The 20,671-nt window shown below is 44.6% G+C and overlaps 1 protein-coding gene across 2 annotated transcripts; it reads left to right on the forward strand.

Moving 5' to 3' along the window:
• Nucleotides 1-2,505: 2,505 nt before the first annotated feature.
• On the forward strand, nt 2,506-20,142 carry PRPS1 (phosphoribosyl pyrophosphate synthetase 1). 2 transcript variants are annotated; one of them, XM_073360774.1, is made up of 8 exons: nt 2,506-2,620; nt 2,880-3,088; nt 8,412-8,595; nt 9,030-9,128; nt 10,844-10,968; nt 15,225-15,398; nt 16,161-16,320; nt 18,196-20,142. In XM_073360774.1, the coding sequence occupies exons 2-8, from the start codon at nt 2,967-2,969 to the stop codon at nt 18,286-18,288; spliced, it is 957 nt and encodes a 318-aa protein (XP_073216875.1). In that variant the 5' UTR covers nt 2,506-2,620; nt 2,880-2,966; the 3' UTR covers nt 18,289-20,142. The 2 variants fall into 2 exon arrangements, with proteins under 2 accessions (XP_073216875.1, XP_073216873.1); XM_073360772.1 differs by having other exon boundaries at nt 2,506-3,088.
• Nucleotides 20,143-20,671: the final 529 nt, after the last annotated feature.

Genomic DNA, 20,671 nt, shown 5'->3' on the forward strand with positions numbered 1-20,671 from the left:
CACTCAAGGCTGATGCCCTTTGTGGGGGTAAAAGAAGCTCCTCATTCTTCAGGAAAAAGAATGGGTGACGCCTGAGACAAGAACCCCAGGCTCCAGAAGCGTGTCTGCCTAGTGCCAGGATGTCTGACACCCATTTCTATTTTTTGTGTGTTTGTTTTTTTATGGTACTAGAACTGATCACATCAAAACTGCAACTTCAACAAACTGTGGCTGCAACTTTTGAACCAAAAAAAAGCACAACTTTCTTATAGCCTTAAGAATGTTGCAAAAATTGTCCAGAACTTGATACTGTCAGCATTTAGTCTCAATGAGCCTTTCAAGTTAACACATTGAAGTGCACAGGGGACTGGGTAGTTGGTCTCAAATATTGACAATAATACATAAATACGAGAAAGAGTGACAGGACAGTAGAGCTTCCATCTTTCCTTCAGCCATTGCTCGGCCATGCACAGCATTCTGTGGGGGTGTATGGGCATCCATCTGCATTACAAAGGTTAGCAACTTTTTTTTTTTAAATAAAAAACAAGTTGCTGTGGAAAGCACAACAAATCACCAAGAAACCCTAAATTTGTGGGATCTGCTACATTCCACTGGGCCTGGCATTGAATCATAGTCTCTGACAAATTCCACCATGGTGATAAGGTAGGGAGATGTAATTTTCCTGAAACAGCCATGCCCTAGATAAGTTCCATCAGCCAGTTGTGGTAAAGCTTTCACTAACCCCAGCCTACCTGATTTCTGGCCTGGAGCCTAGCTTGGGTGATGGCAGGGGGCTTCACCCTGCACTAATGGGAATGACACTCTTCACTTCCAGATATGGTTCGAGGGCTGTGCTGTGTCAAAAAGTGGTCAGAGCAACTGCTATAAAGCCTGATCATCTCGTGAACCAGCCAAGCAAAAAACTAATGCCCCATTATACCAAACGCTCTCACAATATGGACCATCTCTTGATGGAGAGACTGCTGGAGGACTCACCTCTGTCACTTCATAAGGCTCTTGCCCTCTCAGTCACCATCACCCAGGCCTCCTCCCTGCCCCTCCCGCCTGCCATGGCCCATCATCCCAGCCCTCTCACCCTCTATCGTTCAGGCCTCCTACCCTACTGTCCTCCCGTCTGCCATAGCTAGTGTCCCTGTCATCTGTCTTCCAGGCCTCCTACCCCACTGCCCTCCTGCCTGCCATGACCAGTGTCCCAGGCCTTTCACCCTCTATTGCCTGGGCCTTCTACCCCTACTTGTCTCCCACTTGGCTCATCAGCCCATAAGAACATAAAGATAGCATACTGAGTCAGACCAATGGTCTATCTAATGTAGTAGCCTGCCTTCTGACAGTGGCCAATGCCAGGTGCTCCAGAGGGAATGAACAGAGCAATTATCAAGTGATCCATCCACTGTCATCCTGTCACAACTTCTGGCAGTCAGAGGCCTACGGACACCCAGAGCATGGGGTTGTGTCCCTGACCATCTTGGCTAATAGCTATTGATGGACCTATCCTCCATGAACTTATTTAATTCATTTTTTAACCCAGTTATACTTTTGGCATTCACAGCATCCCTTGGCAACAAGTGCCACAGGTTGACTGTATGTTGGGTGAAGAAATACTTCCTTATGTTTGGTTTAAACCTACAGCCTGTTAATTTTATTAGCTGATCCCTGGTTCATGTGTTAGATGAAGGGGTAAATAACCACTTCCTTGTTCACTTTCTCCACGCCAGTCATTTTATAGATCGCTCTCATAACCCCCCTTAACTGTCTCTTTTCCAAGCTCAACAGTCCCATTTACTTTAATCTCTCCTCATTTGGAAGCTGTTCCATACCCTAACCATTTTTGTTGCCCGTCTTTGGGCTTTTTTCAGTTCTAAGCTATCTTTTTTGAGATGGGGTGACCAGCTCTGCCACCAGATAAAGGTGCGGTTGTACCATCATCCAGTTATACAGCAACATTATGACATTTTTGGTCTTATTATCTATCCCTTTCCTAATGGTTCCTAACGCTCTGTTTGCTTTTTTGACTGGCACTGCACATTGAGATGATATTTTCAGAGAACTAGCCAGGATGGCGCCAAGATCCCTGAGTGGTGACAGGCTACAGCTAACCCAGACTCCACCAGTGTCTGTGCAGCCAGGGTTAGGCTCTCCAATGTGTATTACTGAGCATTTATCAGCCTCTCGCCCTCTATCACGCAAGCCTCTAGTCTTTTCCGGGCCCCCGAATGCGGGTCGGTGCGAGCAGGCTATCACACGCCCTGGACTGGCCGAGGAGGGCAGCGTGGCCGACTGGCCGCACGCTCGCCCACCCACCTACCCCATATAGGGGAATTGGTTAGCCAGCGCGTACCCCGGCGGCCTGGAACTATGGGGAGAAGCTCCTCCCACTGCCACCTCACTGCCCAATAGCAGGTGAGGCAAGCTTTACCACAACCAATCCCCATCCACCTCCGCACGCGATCCACAGGGAGCTGACACGCCGCAAAGCTACGCAGCCGCCGGTGCTGGCTGGCCTCTAACCCCGCCCCTTCCCCTTCAGCTGACACGCGCTGCTTAAAGACAGCGCGCGGCCCCGCCGCCACTCCGTTATCAACCGGCAGCATCGCGTCGGCTGTGGTTTAGCGTCAGAAAGGTAGGGGGCGGGAGGCCGCGTGCAGACCAGCACCCGCCAGGCCCTGGCGCGTGCTCTAGCCCCACCTACTTTTTTCTGGTTATTTTGCCCGCTGGAAGGTCGTTTTAACTACGCCCCTTCGCGCCTGCCGACCAATGAGAGCCGGGGGGGCGTGGGGGGGCTGGTGGTCGCTGGGGAAGTTATAAAGGGAGGCGCGGCTGGCGGGAAGAGGAAGATGGCGAAGTAGACACACGTTAGTCTCTTGTGCTGTCCCCGTCAGCACCCCCGTGGGGAGCGGCGACTGGAGCCCGGATCCCAACCCGGCCCCGGTGTGAGGCGGAGGGAGGAGGCCGCCGCCGCCGCCGCGATGCCCAACATCAAGATCTTCAGTGGCAGCTCGCACCAAGATCTGTCCCAGAAAATCGCCGACCGCCTGGGCCTGGAGCTCGGCAAGGTGGTGACCAAGAAGTTCAGCAACCAGGAGACATGGTGAGAGGGGGCCGGGGAAGACTACGACTCCCGGCATGCCACGCTGCGCACCGCTTCTGAGGGCTGCGCGGGCGGTCGCTGCGCGGGGTCCGTTGGGAGTTGTAGTGCGTTGCGGGGACTCGCGGCCTCGGCAAATGGAGTCCGGCCTGGCGCGGGGCGGGGCGCTCTATCCCCAAGACCTGCTCCTACTGCTGGGAGTAGGGCTGGGCGGGGGCCCAGCGACCTTCGGAAGTTGCTGGGTGGGAGTCCTAGTGCCTTGTGGGAGGAGGGGACGTCCTTGTGACGTGTGTGAGTGTGTGTGGGGGGGGTCTGTAGCCTTGGGACGTTTGCTCTGCTGGCTGAGAGTAGGAGACGCCGCCGTGGCCATCTGCATGGTCTGCTTCAAAACAAAGTGTCTGGCTTTCTTGGGGAGTGTTGTAGCTCACTCTGCCCGAGTCTGCAGACAGCTCTGCAGTGCCTCGGCTCCTGCAGTGCAAAGCTCAGGTCAACGGTCTGCTGCTCGGGGAAGCCCCGAGCAAGCACTGGGGACTAAAGCAGGGGTTCTCAAACTGGGGGCTGTAATCCCTCACGGGGTCACGCGGTTATTACGTGAGGGGGGTCACAAGCTGTCAGCCTCCACCCCAAACCCTCCAGCAGTTATAATGGTGTTAAATACGTTTTAACATGTTTTTAATTTGGGGGGGGGGGCTTGCTATGTGAAAGGGGTCCCCAGTACAAAAGTTTGAGAACCACTGGACTAAGCAGTTCCCAGGGGGAAGTGAACGCAGAGTGGACATGCTGACAAGTTGCTCTTTCAAAGGACTTTGGTGGGTGGATGCTCTTAAGTCTTAACTAAGGAAGCCACAGAAGAATAGGCTAAATTTGTGGAAGATAAAGTTTGACAACAGTGGAGCACCTTGTATAATTTGAGAGCTCTTGGATGGAGGTGCAGGTGTTAAACAATGGACCCACACTATTCACAGCTGTTCTTGCCCCTCCTGTGGCTTCCACTGAAAAGCCAGAGTGGTTGGTGCCATATTATACTAGAGGAGCATATTTTATAATAGACTACATACACTTACACTTAGCTTTACAGCGAGGGGTGTGTTAGCTATATAGAGAGAGTGTATTTAGATTTTCAGAAAGCCTTTGACCGGGTCCCTCACCAAAGGCTCTTAAGCAAAGTAAGCTGTCATGGGATAAGAGGGAAGGTCCTTTCTTGGATTGGTAGCTGGTTAAAAGATAGGAACAAAAGGGTAGGAATAAATGGTCAGTGCTCAGAATGGAGAGAGGTAAATAATGGTGATTAGTGTATGGAACAGCTAACACAGCTGTTACTCTGAAACCTGTCATTATACAAGAACTAGGGGTCACCAAATGAAATTAATAGGCAGCAGGTTTAAAACAAAAGGAAGTATTTTTTCACACAGTGCACAGTCAACCTGTAGAACTCCTTGTCAGAGGATGTTGTGAAGGCCAAGACTATAACAAGGTACAAAAAAGAACTCGATAAGTTCATGGAGGATAGGACCATCAATGGCTGTTAGCCAGGATGGGCAGGGATGGTGTTCCTAGCCTCTGTTTGCCAGAAGCTGGGAATGGATCACTTGATGATTACCTGTTCTGTTCATTCCCTCTGGAGCACCTCGCATTGGCCACTGTTGGAAGACAGGATACTGGCCTAGATGGACCTTTGGTCTGACCCTGTATGGCCATTCTTATGTGATTCTCCTGCTTGTGTACACGTACTTGAGCTAGTGTGACTACGAATAGCAGTGTGTGTAGCTGCGGAAGCATGGGTTGTGGCAGCAATGGTTTGTCTTAGCTATGCCATGTACAAACCCACCTGAAACCTGGTACCCACTTGGCCTGGCTAAACTGTGGAAGAGCTCTATGTAGCTTGAAAGCTAGTCACACCAGCAGAAGTTGGTTCAATAAAAGATATTACCTTACCCACCTTATCTCTCCCATAGGGCATCTTGATACTGTATCTGGAGGTTGTTTTGCCATGCACTAATCTGAATACTAGATATTCAGTAGTTTTTATTTTTTAATGGTGTCCTGCCTCATAACTATTGCTCTGCCAAGCTTCTAGAAAAACTGTAAGCAGCACCGTAGGAACCCCAAGACACTAGCTAAGTAGCATTAAATAAATATTGCTTTTACTTCTAAGTACAGTAAAGATCCTTCTTATCAAAGACTAGATTATTGACATTCAAAACTTGAAACTTGGACTAGAAAATGATTTTCCAAATGAAAGGACCATTAGGGTGTGGCTGGTACATCCAGTCACACTGAAGAGCATCTTTTGAAAGCTTTCAGAGTAACAGCCCTCTTAGTCTGTATTTGCAAAAAGAAAAGGAGTACTTGTGGTACCTTAGAGACTAACCAATTTATCTGAGCAAGTGAGCTGTAGCTCACGAAAGCTTATGCTCAGATAAATTGGTTAGTCTCTAAGGTGCCACAAGTACTCCTTTTCTTTTTGAAAGCTTGATACAATTACCACTGAAAGAGTCAATGTTGATATTTAAAGCCTTATTATGATCACTTAGCAGCCCGTGAAGGTAACGTGAGGCTTTCATCCTTGTGCTATTGCTTTAGTCTCTCTGCAGACCTTGAGAGTTCAGGAAGCAAACTGTGAACTGCTTCCCTGATTGCAGACAAGATAGTGAACTTTTGTTTGCTATGTTGTTCTAGGATATTAGAAAGACAAGGAGGGTGAGGTAATAGCTGTTTTTGGACCAACTTATGTTGTTGAAAGAGACAAGCTGTCAAGCTTAAACAGAGCTCTTCTTCGGGTTACTGTAAACTCAAAAGCTTGTCTCTTTCACCAACAGAAGTTGGTCTGATAAGATATTACCTCACCCACCTGGTCTCTCTAAAGAACTTTTGAGTTTAGTTTCTGTGTAGATCGATACTTAAAATAGTCTGTGAATTCCTAAGCACTATAAATCTAACTTTTTACAAATCTATAAAATCTACTATTGCCCTTCATGCTGTATTCTTTATCATTCTTAATCTCTTTCGAAAACAGCACATGTAAGTTCAGGGAGCCATGGATCTAACATGCAGTTATAAATGTGCATTGCTTCTGAACAATATAAAATGGGCATGTGTCTTCACAGAACATGGATCATGTATATTCACAGAACACAAAATAACTATGTGCTCACCTACTACATACTCGAACCAGAGTAAAGGGTTACCTGCAAGGATCCTGTTGTAAGGGCTTCAGCAGTAGAAGACTTGTAAATATTTTCCAGACTGTATATGAGAATAGAGTACACAGACACATTGGGAAAAACAGCACATATGTTTTTATTGCATGAATACGGGCTGTAAGTAAGAACCCAACAGGTAGGAGGCTTAGATAAAACTTGGCAAAGGAGGGGGTTTGTTTACTGAACTACAGCTCATATCATTACACTGACTTCACAAGCGCTCTTATCCTTCCAGCTTGTTGGTCAAGTTCTTAATGTTAGCAAATAATGCTGACTGCATACGAATAGCAGATGCTGTTTCCTCCCCATCAGTCACTAGGGTGTTTACCTGGAGAGGTGACATTGGCTGCCTAATCTGTTCTTCTTGGGCTTTAACAAAAGAGAAGCTGATCCTGATTTTATAGCTCACAGCAACAAATATAAGAGGAGACAAGAAGTTGAGAAATGTGTGAGGGAAGAAAATGGGCGGGTTAATTCCTTTTATGAAAATCTGGGTATACAACAAGACTGCATGTAAAATGAAACTGACCTCAGCATGAGTCGCATAATCTCTTGCAACCACTTGCTTGTTAGTAACAACCAATGTCATTGGCTATAGTCCAAAGTGAAGCTGCCTCCAGAATGTTGATGTATGTAGTACAGATGAGGGGGAAACTGCCCCATTTCTTCCTCCATGGATTGTGGGCTTTCTAGCTAGTTCCAGTGTTGCTGGATTGTCCTCTCAGTTGAAACATTTTGGAGCAATCTGTTGCTACATAAGGCCTTACACAGCACTTCTTCAGACTTCAGGTTTGATATAGAATCCACTGCCTCATCTCCCCCTCTGTTTCAGGGGCAGGCCTCTCTGTACATGTTTCTAAAGCTGTCTGGCCATTTGCTGCTGGCACTAGGACCTCTGGCGTATATTCAGAATCCCTTCAGCAGGGATTACTGTGAATTATATCCATGAAGAAATTAACCCTGAATGCTGTCTAAGAACAGGATGTTGAAGGGTTCTCTGTTCATGCCAGTAAATTGCTCTTAAATGTTAGACTTATAATGTTGTTTTCCTGCCCTGTGGGCTCTTCTAAAAATTTGGCTCAGGGCTTGTTTTGCTGATGTGCCATCACTTTTTCCTTTTTTAAAAGAAGCCTTGTATGAGTGAAATTGTGTTCAATGGTTCTCCTGTTTGACTTGGAGGAACTTAAGCACTCTTCGGGGGGTGTGAGTACATTATATAGAGATCTAAAATAGAGGCTGGATGGCTTTTGCTCTACCAGCTGAAGTGGCATATTTAATCAAAATGAGCAATGTAAAATACAGTAGATTCTGCCTATTAGCAGACCTTTGATGGACAATGGCAATGTTTTGCTGGCAAGCTGTTGCTAATAAGCAGAAGGCAGGTTTGTAGCCAGGAAGGGAGTGCTGGGATGGCTTTCTCTGGTTGCAGCCCTGCAAACCTGCCTGTGGGGAGGGGAAATTCAGCCTGGATACTGGGGCTTTCTACGGGGAGCTGGAGGCCCATGGGGCTGCACTGTACCTCTCCCTGGACTCTCCAGGAGTTGGGGCTCAGGACCTCCCAGCACTTCCTTCCCTGGGTGCTGCCCTTTGGTATGTCACACCCTGGAGAGCTCTTGGAGAGGTACCATGCAGCTCCCCTCCCTACTACTGCCCTGCTTGCAGCCTCCCTTCCCAGCCCTAAGCCACTTACCTCCTGTGCAGGTTTGTGGGGATGCAGCCCCAGAAAGAAGTGCAGGTTTGTGGGGCTCTGCAGCTAGGGAAGGTACGTCCCAGCACTTCCCTCCCTGGCGGCAGCCTTGCAAACCTGCCATCAGGTGGAGCTTTGTGGCATACTGTTGCCGGTATCTGATTATTATCAGATTATAATATTATCCCATTAATATTAAGGGATGGGATTTGCTCCCAGCAAAATGTTGCTATTAACTGGAAGTTATTAACACTATATCTGGGTTGCTATGAACAAAATGTACTGTACCGCAAATAAGCAACTGCCTTTCTGTTGGGTCTTGTTGATAGGGTACTAAGTTGCATGGAAATTGCTGATGCAGGCTGCTTGCTGTTACCAAATTGTATTTGGTTTATGCTTTTAATTTCACTTGTTTTTTATCTCCACCTGCACCTAGTGTGGAAATAGGTGAGAGCGTGCGTGGGGAGGATGTCTACATTGTGCAGAGTGGCTGTGGTGAAATCAATGACAACCTGATGGAGCTTCTCATCATGATAAATGCCTGCAAGATCGCATCAGCTAGCCGCGTCACTGCAGTCATCCCATGCTTTCCTTATGCTCGCCAGGACAAAAAGGACAAGGTAGTGCAAACAGGAGTTCCATAAAGGAATATGCCCATCTAGTTTCTAGCCATCTGCCTGTGCTTCAGAGGAAGGTGTGCAACTCTTCGGTTCGCCTATTTGTGCAGACCTGCAGTGTGTAAGAGAAGGGCAGGGGGAAATTATTTTAACATAGCTTATCACTTTTTGATCTTGACATATGCCAACCTTTATCCTAATCAGTGGAATTGCACATGCTGTCTTGATTCGTATAAATGTCTGTTCCTTTTGGAAACTTACCAAACTATTTTCCTCCCTGGATGAAGTGTGGGTGTTTGTGAGAATTTGGCAGTTTTAAGTAAAAATTGAAGTATATTTTCAGACTTTCAGGGAGGGAGGCTGAAATGTATTATTTCTTTTAAACCCACAAGTGAGTTTGTTGTCATCCAAATTAACGTGGCTTTTTCTTGTACTAGAGTCGAGCCCCAATTTCTGCCAAGTTGGTCGCAAACATGCTGTCTGTGGCAGGTGCAGATCACATCATCACCATGGACCTACATGCTTCTCAGATTCAGGTATGAACTGAAACTTGGGAAGATGACACTTTTCAGATGTAGACAAGCAGATGATACTTCTGCCTCACAGATCTTACCCGTGGAATGGTGTAGGCCAGTAGGACAATGGCAGGCAGTGTTTATGTTGCAGGACACATGATCACTTCTAAATAAGATTGCTGCTGTTCTTGATTAACCAAGCAAATTAAGGCCCTACGCTCAACTTGAAGGTATTTCTATGTCTGGTTGGTTATAATGTAATAACTTTTGAATGCCACATCTGATAAATGCAAACATTTCAGGGAATGTTTTAGGCACTGATGGGGCAGAATTCTGTTGATTTATGTGAAAATTGGAAAACCGGAGGGGGCAAATGGGGAACACACAGAGCCCCTGGCATCTGAGTTAGCAGAGCCAGCAGCTTCAACCAGGTCTGTTGTCTGATCAAAGAACTGCTTGATGGTGCCATTACATGTTCTGTCCTAACAATACCTACTTAAAGCTCTGCCCAGTAGAGTTTAAAATGTTGATACCCTTAAAGGCAGCTTTCCCAGACAGAAAAGAGTTAGTGGTGGGGGAAGGTGGAGATGGAGGTGCACATAACCCCTGACATGGGGTGATTGGAAAAGCACATGGACCACCTGGTACAGGTGGGGTGGGGGGCAATGGCATGGGGAGGAGTACAGGAGAAACAGAGTCCTTGGTAGCGGCAGAGCAGGAATAGGTGGTGCACAGAGCTTCTGGCATGCAGGGAGTCCCTGAAATACAATGGGATGGAAAGGTGGCACACCAGAAACTCGTGAGGAGAATACAGAGATGCAAGGCGCGTCCTCCCCCCAGTATGTGCAGTGAGCTTAGTTTCCAGAAGCTGTGACGTGTGACCCACTAGTTTAATATATTCCGCCTTGCAGCTATTGCCTTTGAAGACCTGGGCAGGTGGCTCATATTTCCCTGTTTCAGCTTGCTCTATGCAGGTATTGAGTCTTAACATGAGCCCAAAAAGGGGGTGAGCAGGTAGGGTTTGTGTTTCTTACATGTAGGAGATGCCTATTTTTCCGAGTATTAATCTATGTAGTCATCACCCACTGATAGGCCAGGATTGACTATCTTTTGGAATTTGGGCAACCTGCTAAGTTTCCCTGGAAGCTTCTGCTAAGTTTCCCTGGAAGCTTCTGCTAAGTTTCCCTGGAAGCTTCTGCTGAGATAGCATGAAGTTGGCTGCATCCTGAGCATGAGGCCAGCCCTCAATTTAAAAAACAAACTAACAAAAAACAGTGCAAAAATCCTTGCACTGTTTCCTTGTTTGCTCAGTTGTAAGTAACGATGTTAAAGCCCATATTATAACCAAACAACTAGCTGCTATGCTAATAGATGCTGTTAATGTCCACATCAAGTCCTTGCCAGCATGGGATTGGTTTCATGTTGATCAGCAGAAGTGCATAACAGAATTTAAGAGGAAAAGGGTGTCATGTTTTCTGTGAGCATTAACCCCCTAGACTCTCTCACTCTCCATAGAGGAGGACAATGGTCTCTTGCATTAGTATTCTGTGTATCCTGAAAATTACTGCCCTTCTATTAATGTAAGTGGAAAGGAGAGTTTGAATAATAGTGCTATGAAAAGCAGTGGCTGGAAGCCTGATTATTTTCAGGGCTTCTATTGCTCTCTGCCAGGTCCATCTTTGGAATTTGACTGTCAGTTATGCAGAGTATATCTACTCCTGTTTGTCTTACCACAGGGTTTTTTTGATATCCCTGTGGATAACTTGTATGCAGAGCCTGCTGTACTGAAGTGGATCAAGGAGAACATTGCAGAGTGGAAGAACTGTACTATTGTTTCACCAGATGCTGGTGGAGCAAAGAGGTGAGATATTAGAAGCACCAGAACTGAGACTAGTTGACAGTAGTATATCTTCACATCCATTTTAATTAGTAATCTGTGTTTTTTGGTAACAGTGTAAAACTTCTGAGATCTGGAAGTGTTTGCTACTCAGACCTGCTTCCCGAAAACCACAGTCAACATTCCCCTTTTGGCGGTTGGCTTGAAGTAGCCTGATATGTTCTCCTAGAGAATTTACAGAAGGCTAATCTTGAAATAGGTTCCTGAATTAGACACTTGTCTAAGACATAAGTGCTTAGACACTTCATAGTCCATACTTGTTCCTCAAACTGTAAAGTTGTTGCATATTCCATGTAAAAGTGGAATTTCCCATGAATGATTGTTTAGAAAGGAGGGATTGGAAAAGTAAGTGCAGCTTTGTTTTCAGGCAGGAACTTCAAAACATCTGCTACATTATAATGTAGTAGCAGATTGAGACACTGTGCTCGTTAGTGCAACTCTTTGAAAATGTGATCTCTTTGCTTTGTAATGTTTTCCACAGCAACTACAAATGATAGAACAAGGATATGTCCTTAAACTAATTCTGGAATATTTCCCTAAATCATACCCAAACCTCAGTGCTTACTGCCAACATCCCATTTCGCAAACACTTTGTTAGAGAGTAATTACAAACCCAGCAGTGCATGGCTGCAGTGCAGCCAGATGTTTTGAACATCCACTTCATCTTACCATTAGCTATCATTAGAATTCACAAAATATACTAACCTCTTACATGTAAAACTACTGATGTGGCTTGTTAGTGCCAGCATCTGGAATGCCAAACCAACTAGCTGTAATCTTTGCACAAGATTTCCAGATAAATCACATTGCATTCTGAAGTCTTGTGGCCAAGGTTTTCCTCTTCCCTGATCATTCTTCAATGTCTTTGAAGTAGGCAAGAAAGTATCCCCATTTGGCAGATGGGGTGGCATGCGCCCACAGGCTAAAGGTAAAGTGGCTTGCCAGAGGTTGCACGGAGTCTGACAATCTGGAGGTTATGAGCTATCAGCACCATACCCCAACTGAATAGACAAAGGTAATTTCTCTTGGACGCCTTATATAAACATGAAAATTTGCACAAATCTAGCTAACGGATTTAGTTAAACCCATGAGAACCACTGTGTGGGCACAGACTCAGTTTAAACTAGGCTTACTTTGATTTTATCTAAGTCAGTGTTTCTCAACCTTTTTGTGCTGGCAGCCCCCTTTGGACTTAAAAAATGCAACACTCCCCCTACCTTAAATACCATTAAATAAATTATAAATAATACTTGGTGCTGGGCATTATGGGCTGGCAAGCAGGGCAATTCCTAAGTTACATGCTTCAGCAAGTATGCCCATGCATGTAATTTAGCTTCACGGTGCCCCATGCAATTGTTCTGCTTGCCACATCTTCATGCCAGCCCTGCACTTGCCACCTTCCCCCCTCCCCAAACACATGCTGTGATCTCCTGATTGACAAACACTGATCGAAGTCCATTAGGATTCTATTTAAGTGTAACTGACATACAAGCCTCTTAAACTAAGGCCATGTGTATGCTTCCACTTTTGTCGGCAAAACTTAGGTTGCTCAGGGGTGTGAAAAGGACACCTCCAACACCCAGCGACATACATTTTGCTGGCATAAGTGCTCACGTGCACAGCGTTATGTCAGTGGGAGATGCTCTCTCACCAACATAGCTACCAGCACTCCTTTAGGTGGTTTTATTATGTTGACCGGAGAGCTGTCTCCCATCAGCATAGAGCAGACATGCAAGCTATCTTAGATCAGTGCAGCTGTGCCACTGTAAGCTTGCTAGTGTAGACATGACCTAAGAGTCGGAGTTGCACAGATTTAACTAAATCAGTTTAAGATCATGCCTTTAGTTAAACTAATGCAACTCCACATGCAGGCAAGGTCTGCCTAGTATATCGATGTGAGGGGTTGATCTTCAGCAGATACAGAAATGGTTGCAAACCAGACTCCAGTATGAAGAAGACGGAAGCCCTAAACTTAAATTAGAAAATTAATTTAAACTGTTTAAAGCCCTGCTGTGTCCATGATGGGTGTGACACACCAGTTTGATCTGACTAATTGACACTAAAGGCCAATTGGCCATAACAGATTTCAGACACCTAATCTATGTACAAGATAAATATAATTCTGTTTAGTTACACACTAGCTGTGGCACCGGTCATTCTTCTAGAATGTAAATCAGTGGGTCTCAATCTTTTCCATACTATGATCCCATGTTACAAAGCTTTTGGTCTCCCTCCTATCTAGCCATAAAGGGAGAGTGGTCATAACTCCCCATATAATGAGCAGCCTCCAGTTCTCTAGGAATTTTTCAAGTGCAGAAACATTTAGCACCAATCCTTATGTATCCCAGGCACATTTATCTGAGCTATAAGTCCCTGTTAGAACCTAGTCACAATGTTTCATGCTGCAGGATCAGTAGTAACCAGAGGATAGTTTGGGTAACTGAAGTTCTCAGCAGGGAACCTGGGCTTGGGGGACTAGGGGGTCTGCAACTTGACCTTCTGGAGGAAAGAGGAGTGAAACTGATTAATTGGGCAGATGTAGAAGTCCTGGGCTCCAGGTGTCCCATAGCTCCTTCTGTAAACATTTGCTTGAGTTAGAAATTGGTTTACTTAAAGTGTAAAGCTTTTACATTGAGATGCCTAGATAGCATAGTGATAGGCACATTAGAAATGCCTTGATGGCTAGAACTAAATTACATAATTGAGTTACCTTGGGCCTAATCAGAGTTAATTTCATTAATCTGCCTTAAGTGCACTAGTGTTACATAACACTGAGTAATGGCTGGCGTCCAATGGCAGTGTCCAGAGAGAACTGCCTATATTTAACATAAAACTAACACTCAGACTGTCTTCACCGACAAGGGGTGTTTTTACAGTGGGATAGAGGTCAGCTATCTGGTTATAAAAACATAGTGGAAACAAGGCAGTTCAGTTTTACTGCCAGGTAAACCAAGCGAGGTCAGTCACAGGCATGGTCGGGGAGTAGTGTATAGTGCTGATCTTGGTTGGCTATCTCATGTTAAACACTATAACTGCCTTGTTTTCCCATAGGATTCTACAGCAAGATAAATATTGTGTTTTGTTGTAAATCCTTTTACAATGAAGAAAAAGCCTGAATTACATTTAGAAATGTACAACTGTCTTGGAAAGGCAATCAAACAATCAGCTGTAACTTTCTGACCTAAAGTTACCTGGTGTTCTCCTTTCATTCTTCTCTTCTGTCTTTCCAGTTGTCTTTTTTTTTAAGCTCCTCCCCCAATAGACTGGAGCAATTACAAGTTTAGTGTGTGGAGGGATGTTGTAGCTGCTAGCATGGTTTCTCATTAATTAGACTTTGGTAACCTGGAGTGGTAGCTCTTGGTATTCGGAGAGAAATAGTGACATTTCAGGTCTGTGACTTCAAGAATATATGTCCTAGTAACTATGTGCTTCGTCCATGTACCTGTGCAGAACTCCAGGTAACCTTATGCCATGCAGAATTAACCACTTCACAAATGTGTGATATGCAAACAGTCGGAGGGGGAATTGCAGTGAGATGACATTGAAATCCTTGTTAATAAGTACCAAGTATTGAGGAGAGATTGCATGTCTTCTCTGTTATACCCTCCTCAGTTGGTCTTGGTTTTGTTTATTCTCTACAGGGCAGCAAATTAGCTACATTCTGGGTATCTCTATGCTATCTTTTTCCTTTTAATTTCCCACTTTTGCTACGACTAGTGAAATTATGCCTGTTAGCAACTGGAAATTTTTAGAAAAAAAAAAACATGCTGGGACAGGGCCAGTATGGTCATTAAATAGGTTCACTTTCTTTCAGTTATTTAAAGTGATTTCCCCTTGGGTGCTGAAACTTTAGAGGCTTATCAGCAAAACACGCTATTTAAAGCTCTTGACAGACCCAAAAAAATGCATTCGTGAAGGCTCCATCATCTTAATATAGCTCCTGCAGCTGGGGGACAGCAGATCAGAGGCTTCAGGGTAATTGATCTTGAAAGTAGCCCCACCTTCACACAGCTTTGAAGGCAAGGGTATATTCAAAATAGGCAGAGAGCACATCTTCTCTGAATTTGTCAAGGACAGCAATATAATGGAAGCTGTGACCATTTGCTGTCCATTCAGTCTCAATTTATGTAGTCTTGGAGCAGTTTTTCCCTTCTCCTGCCAAAGTTTCCTCCATGAGGAGTGTAAGCACAATCTGGAAACCTCACACGCTCTCTCCACAGAGTGACATCCATTGCAGATCGGCTGAATGTGGACTTTGCCCTCATTCACAAGGAGCGAAAGAAGGCTAATGAGGTGGATCGGATGGTGCTGGTGGGTGACGTGAAGGACAGAGTGGCCATTCTGGTAGATGACATGGCAGACACATGTGGCACCATCTGCCATGCTGCAGACAAGTGAGTGAGGAGGTTGGGTGTAAACTGCGCATGATATAAACTTGTTCTAGCCTAAATTGCTACATTGCAAATAACTAACTTGTAATGGAGTTATGTCTAACGATGATGTGTTCGGGGTCTTGGACTGTGAGTCAAATAAGTGTTAGTAAACAGTGAGTACAACTCCTCAGCCCATTTTTCAGGGCCACATACAGATTTGTACTGGTTTAAAAATGCACCTTTAATGGCACAAATGTGTGTAAAAAAGGCTTTTGTCTTCTGTCATTTCACTAGTTCTGCAGTCACTCTAGACCCTGAATTTCTGATGTAAAAGACCTGGCAAAAATCTTAAACCTTCCAAATTAATTTTATAGGTTGTAAAGGAAGCAGATCTGTACAAGAGCCTCATGTTTTGCACAGATAGCTTTGTGTTTGCCACTGGCAGTCTAAATACTGCATGTAGAAGTACTTCTTACCAAGGCTGGAGATCTGGTCTTAAAGCCCAAGGCTGAAGACCAAGTTCTTCAGATACACAGGTTGCTTACATAAGAGCACCCTGGGATATACTAGATTCGTAAAACTGCTTCAACCTATGTGGGTCACCTAATGCCACGGCTTGGCATCTCCCTTGATCTGAGACTGCACCTTCCAACCAAGCCGTTAACATAATGGGAAACATCAAGTGTAGGTCCTTCCCATTGTGGGGACCCAACCCCCACTCTTCTTCCACCCCTTACCTTGCAAAACTTGCCTTTTGACCCTGTCATATTTGTTCCCTTCTAGGCTTGTATCAGCTGGAGCCACCAAAGTTTATGCCATCCTAACTCATGGGATCTTTTCCGGGCCAGCCATTTCCCGGATCAACAATGCCTGTTTCGAGGCAGTTGTAGTCACAAACACAATACCGCAGGAGGACAAGATGAAGCACTGCTCCAAAATCCAGGTGAAGAGCTACTTCACTTTTGAGCTTGAGGGGGTTGGGGAGTGGATGGTAGCTTAGGTTTTCCGCTTGCTTTCCTTTTTGGGAAGGGGTATTGGGGTTGGTGCATATCTTCAGTCCTCTTAAAAGTGACCTGCAAAGTCAAAGGGCCAAACTCATTTTTTCCCTTCTCTAGAGCATGAAAAAGCCTGAAAAGTCATTTTAAAAGCTTTTCTGCATTCTGTTTTAGAAACAGGTCTTGCCTAACCTGTTTCTCCTGAAAACAGAGAAGTTACTAGGTTTGTGGCATGCGATACAAAGCAAGTGAAACCGGATTGAGGGGAATCTAATTTTTTGGTAGGCCATCAACCAGTTGGAAGAGAGGATCTTAAAGATTCTAACACCCAGCTTTGGCCCTTCCTTTAAGCACAGAATCCCTGATCCACTCGTGTGCATCCTCCAAAGGAGACCCTGGCAAAACAGGGAGGTTGGGACTTTCTGTTTCAGATACTTGAAAAGGGAAAAAGTCTTGAAAAGCCTTTCAGATGGAGAAGGGCACACCCCCATTTTTTTTCTCCTCTTGGGTCCCTTTTATTGTTTCTTAGCATTTACAGAATTTAATGTTCAAAGCATTTTACAAACATTAATTAAAACAGATGGAATAGAATGCTGGCAAATGTATTGTATTGTGTACCCTGCAGCATGTCTTACTGTTAGCCACTAGGATTAGTCATGGTGACCCACAACAGGCCCATGAAGCAAAGCTGAAGTGCTTTGTGTATTACACAAATAGTAAAAGGTTCTGGAGAATGCAGGTGTTTACAATAGTTTGTCCATCTTTATCATTTCCATGTGATGATCTCAAAGCAATTTACAGACACCAACCAATTAATCCAGTGCCCCTGTGTGATTGGTATTAACCCCTTTTCATTGACGAGGAATTGAGGCATTATTTGTTTGCCCCAAGCTTATATGACAAGTTGGTGGCAGAGGTCAGTACTTCTAACTCTTTGCCCTGCTGTGAACACTAGCAAACACCATTGCACTGTGATTATATTGACAAGAAAATTTAAGGCATTTTCAAAAGCTCCTTAGAATTTTTAAAATCTATTTAGCTCCTGTCTCATTTGCAAATCCCTGTCAGTGGGACAGTTTGAACTTTCAGTTGCTTAACTCAACATCTTCTAGGTGTGCCTGCGGTTGAACATTTACCAAAATAGCTGTCCAGAATAGTTATGCCAGGATAGTTGTTTCAGTATAAACCCCCATGTAGACACTTAATCTGGAATAAGAGCATCCACATGTAGTTATTCTGGAGTAACTATTTTGATAAATTTCCAAGTGTAAACTAGCCCTAAACTGTGGAATTCATTGTCACATGAAGTTGAGGTCAAGAACATAAAATTCAAGAGTATCCAGAGTTGTCATAATAAATTCTAACATTTTTAAGCCTCATGCTCCAGGGTTTAAGTCCATCTCTTTAACCGTTGTACAGTAGGATGAGACCTAGTGAGAGGGCAGATTACCCCACATCTTCCTACGGCAGGGTTCTTAGAGCTTACTCCGAAGCATCTGGCACTGCCACTGTCAGATAGGATGCTAGTCTAAATGGATCTCAAGTCTGATTCTATCTAGCAATTCCTGTCCCACTCTTAGAAAAGGCAGAATGGAGCAGTTTGCACCAGGACTTTCAGAGTGATATGAAATGTGGTGTCCTGTCATGCCTGCTTGTTTAGCGATTTTGTTGTTTTCCCTGTATCTGACAGTCTGCTACAGATCTGCTTATGGTTATCTTGTAATGATGGGGCTTGTGCCTTGAAGATTCCTTATGGCTTCCCAGCCACTCTAAGTCCTTGCATAGTCTTCCACTAGGTGACTGATACTTTTTCCCCCCTACAGGTGATTGACATCTCAATGATCCTTGCAGAGGCCATCAGGAGGACTCATAATGGGGAATCTGTCTCCTACCTATTCAGCCATGTCCCTTTATAACAGATGCTGGCTGCTGCTTGTGTGGCTTTTTTTAAAACCAAAAGTTGTTCAGCTAATTATAAAGTTTATTAGAAGACTCTGCTTGTTCCAGTGCAGCTCCCCATAGCTCCTCCTCTGTACACATCAGGCTCACTGAGTCTGAACCCAGTTCTGGGTGGGGCGGGGGGCACACATCTGTAATGCTCAGGCTCCTGCCAGTAGCATCCCACTGTGGTCTCCTCAATAGTTTAAGCTTCCAGTAGTATTGAGTCAGCACTGCAGATCTCTGGAAAGCAGAACTGACATGGCCAATTACCACAACCTATTTTTGGAGGGGAAATTTTGTCTATGGGGAGGCTAGACTACTTTGCATGCACACCTGGATTTTTTTGTATGGGAAGTGGAACTCCCAAGGACATGCTGGCCTGGAACTACAGCAAGAGTTCAAGGGATTGCTGACCCACATCACTTATTCTGTACCTGACAGAAGCCCTTAATGAGATGGTATAAGGAAATCTTGTATGTTGACGAGGTTTCTGACAAGAAGTGAGGCGCTACGGGGTGGGATAGCAGTTACCTCTTCCGGAAGGAGATCAAGGATCTGTGACCTGTAGCCTGGAGTGCAGCGTGTTAAAACCCTGAATTCAGATTGTTCTACTGAAGAAACTTGTTGCCCTCTAATTTTCCCCTCCTTTGCCAGTTCATTAGTGAGTCTAGCCTTCCTGACCCTTTACTGGCCTGGATGTTCCTTGGACATGTATCTGCGGAGTAGATTAACATGGGCTGATATGTTACTTCCTATTAGATGTTTTATTTCCATACATTTTAGCCCCTTTTCTCATGAAGTTTCTGATGTATTTTGTTCTGGTTGCAGCGTTTGCACCCCACCTTTACTCTTTGCCATGGCTGATACCGGAATCGGCCATCTCTGCAAAATCCTCTTCCCCCCCACTCAAGGAATCTTGGGAATGTTAATGGAGGAAGAGGTAGGCTGCAGGACTTTGGAGGCCTTAGGAAGTACTATGAATGGCTGAGTCAGCCAGCTGTTCTTCATATAAGGTGCTCAATGATAGTAGGTCAGGTGAGACTTGTTCCCTCTGCAGGTTTTATTGACATTTTCTCAGTGTCACACTTAACCCCAGGCAGTCTCTTTCCTAAAGTAGAAAGAGAAGAAACAATCAAGCCTAGAGCTGTCTCCAGTGCTCCTGCCTGTAGAATAGGCATCATCCAAAACTTGAATGCATGGTAGTTGCACCATCCCACAACAAGCGGTTAAACCGGTCTTTCCTGGACTCTTACGGGGTAGCAGACCAAGCTGGTTCTTGTATGCATTTTGCTTTTATAAACAGTCTTGTCTAACTTTGGAGATAGGGAAGGAAGTTATTTGGAGTCACTTGTATCTACAGCCAGTGTCAGGTGAGGGATTTAATGGATGGGGGATAAGTGTAGCTACCTGGAAAAAGCTGGCTGTCTAGATTTGGAGTGGTTCTTTTAGTAGTTAGGTATTGTGCCTTTTTTAAGTAAGACTTCCCTCTCTCCTCCCTAGAATTTTTGTCTTGCAGCAACTTAAAACCCTACAGTGTAAGAAGTGGTTGTTTTGTTTTTTTTGTATAAGAAGTTTGTGTTTGTCTGGAAAGTGTGTATGTTTGCTTCTTTGCTTTGCATCCTGCATTGAGCTCGACTGAGGGTCTATCCAGGACTTCTGCCTCCTACTTCGAAGCTCCTGCTGGTTCACTGCCAATACATTGTGATCAAAAGTCAAGAGCAAGGACATCAAAGCAGTGTGAGGATTTTCAGCAGCATTTGTGTTAAACTAAAACCTCAATGAAGGAATTAAACTTTTGTTTAAAAAAAAAATAAATTACATAGACTTTTTTTTTGTAATTTGTAAATGCTTTTAAAGCAAGTATGGTTCTATTGAGCCTCTGTATGTGCTGTTACTGAGAGCTTGAGCATCTACAGGTTGGTGGAGGACAGAAGAACTTTCAGTTCCTTTGTACTAGCAATATACCACTCGTGTGGAAGAAACTTTAGAGGCCAGGTACCTTTGCTAGAGGATGCATTAGTTTCATATCGGATACATCTGATCTTAGGCAATTCAGTAAACATGGTAGCTCAGCTAGTTGAGTTCTGGGTGCTAAATGCAGTTTCTGTTCTATTCATGCAGTATGATACCATCATGGTATCTTGAGTACTTGTTCTGTCTAAATACCGCTCAGCTATGTGATGACATTAATTGGATTAAAATAACAGTGAATTTGAAATGGTTCACTAGCCCCTTTTTAAGATGGTGTGCTTCACAGGTTTCTTTGGAAAGAGATGAGGGTACAGGTAAGTTGCATGACTGTCATAGTAGTGACATTAAGAACCTTTCTTTAGTGCACAAGGCACTGATTCACATGAA

Source organism: Lepidochelys kempii, chromosome 9, assembly GCF_965140265.1.
Source record: "Lepidochelys kempii isolate rLepKem1 chromosome 9, rLepKem1.hap2, whole genome shotgun sequence".
NCBI lineage: Eukaryota > Metazoa > Chordata > Testudines > Cheloniidae > Lepidochelys > Lepidochelys kempii.

Excerpts from the sequence above, each read along its gene's own strand:
- PRPS1 (XM_073360772.1), top strand. The coding sequence starts at position 2,967 with ATGCCCAACATCAAGATCTTCAGTGGCAGCTCGCACCAAGATCTGTCC. Across the intron at positions 15,399-16,160 it reads ATCTGCCATGCTGCAGACAA|GCTTGTATCAGCTGGAGCCA; the intron begins GTGAGTGAGGAG and ends GTTCCCTTCTAG. Across the intron at positions 16,321-18,195 it reads AGCACTGCTCCAAAATCCAG|GTGATTGACATCTCAATGAT; the intron begins GTGAAGAGCTAC and ends TCCCCCCTACAG.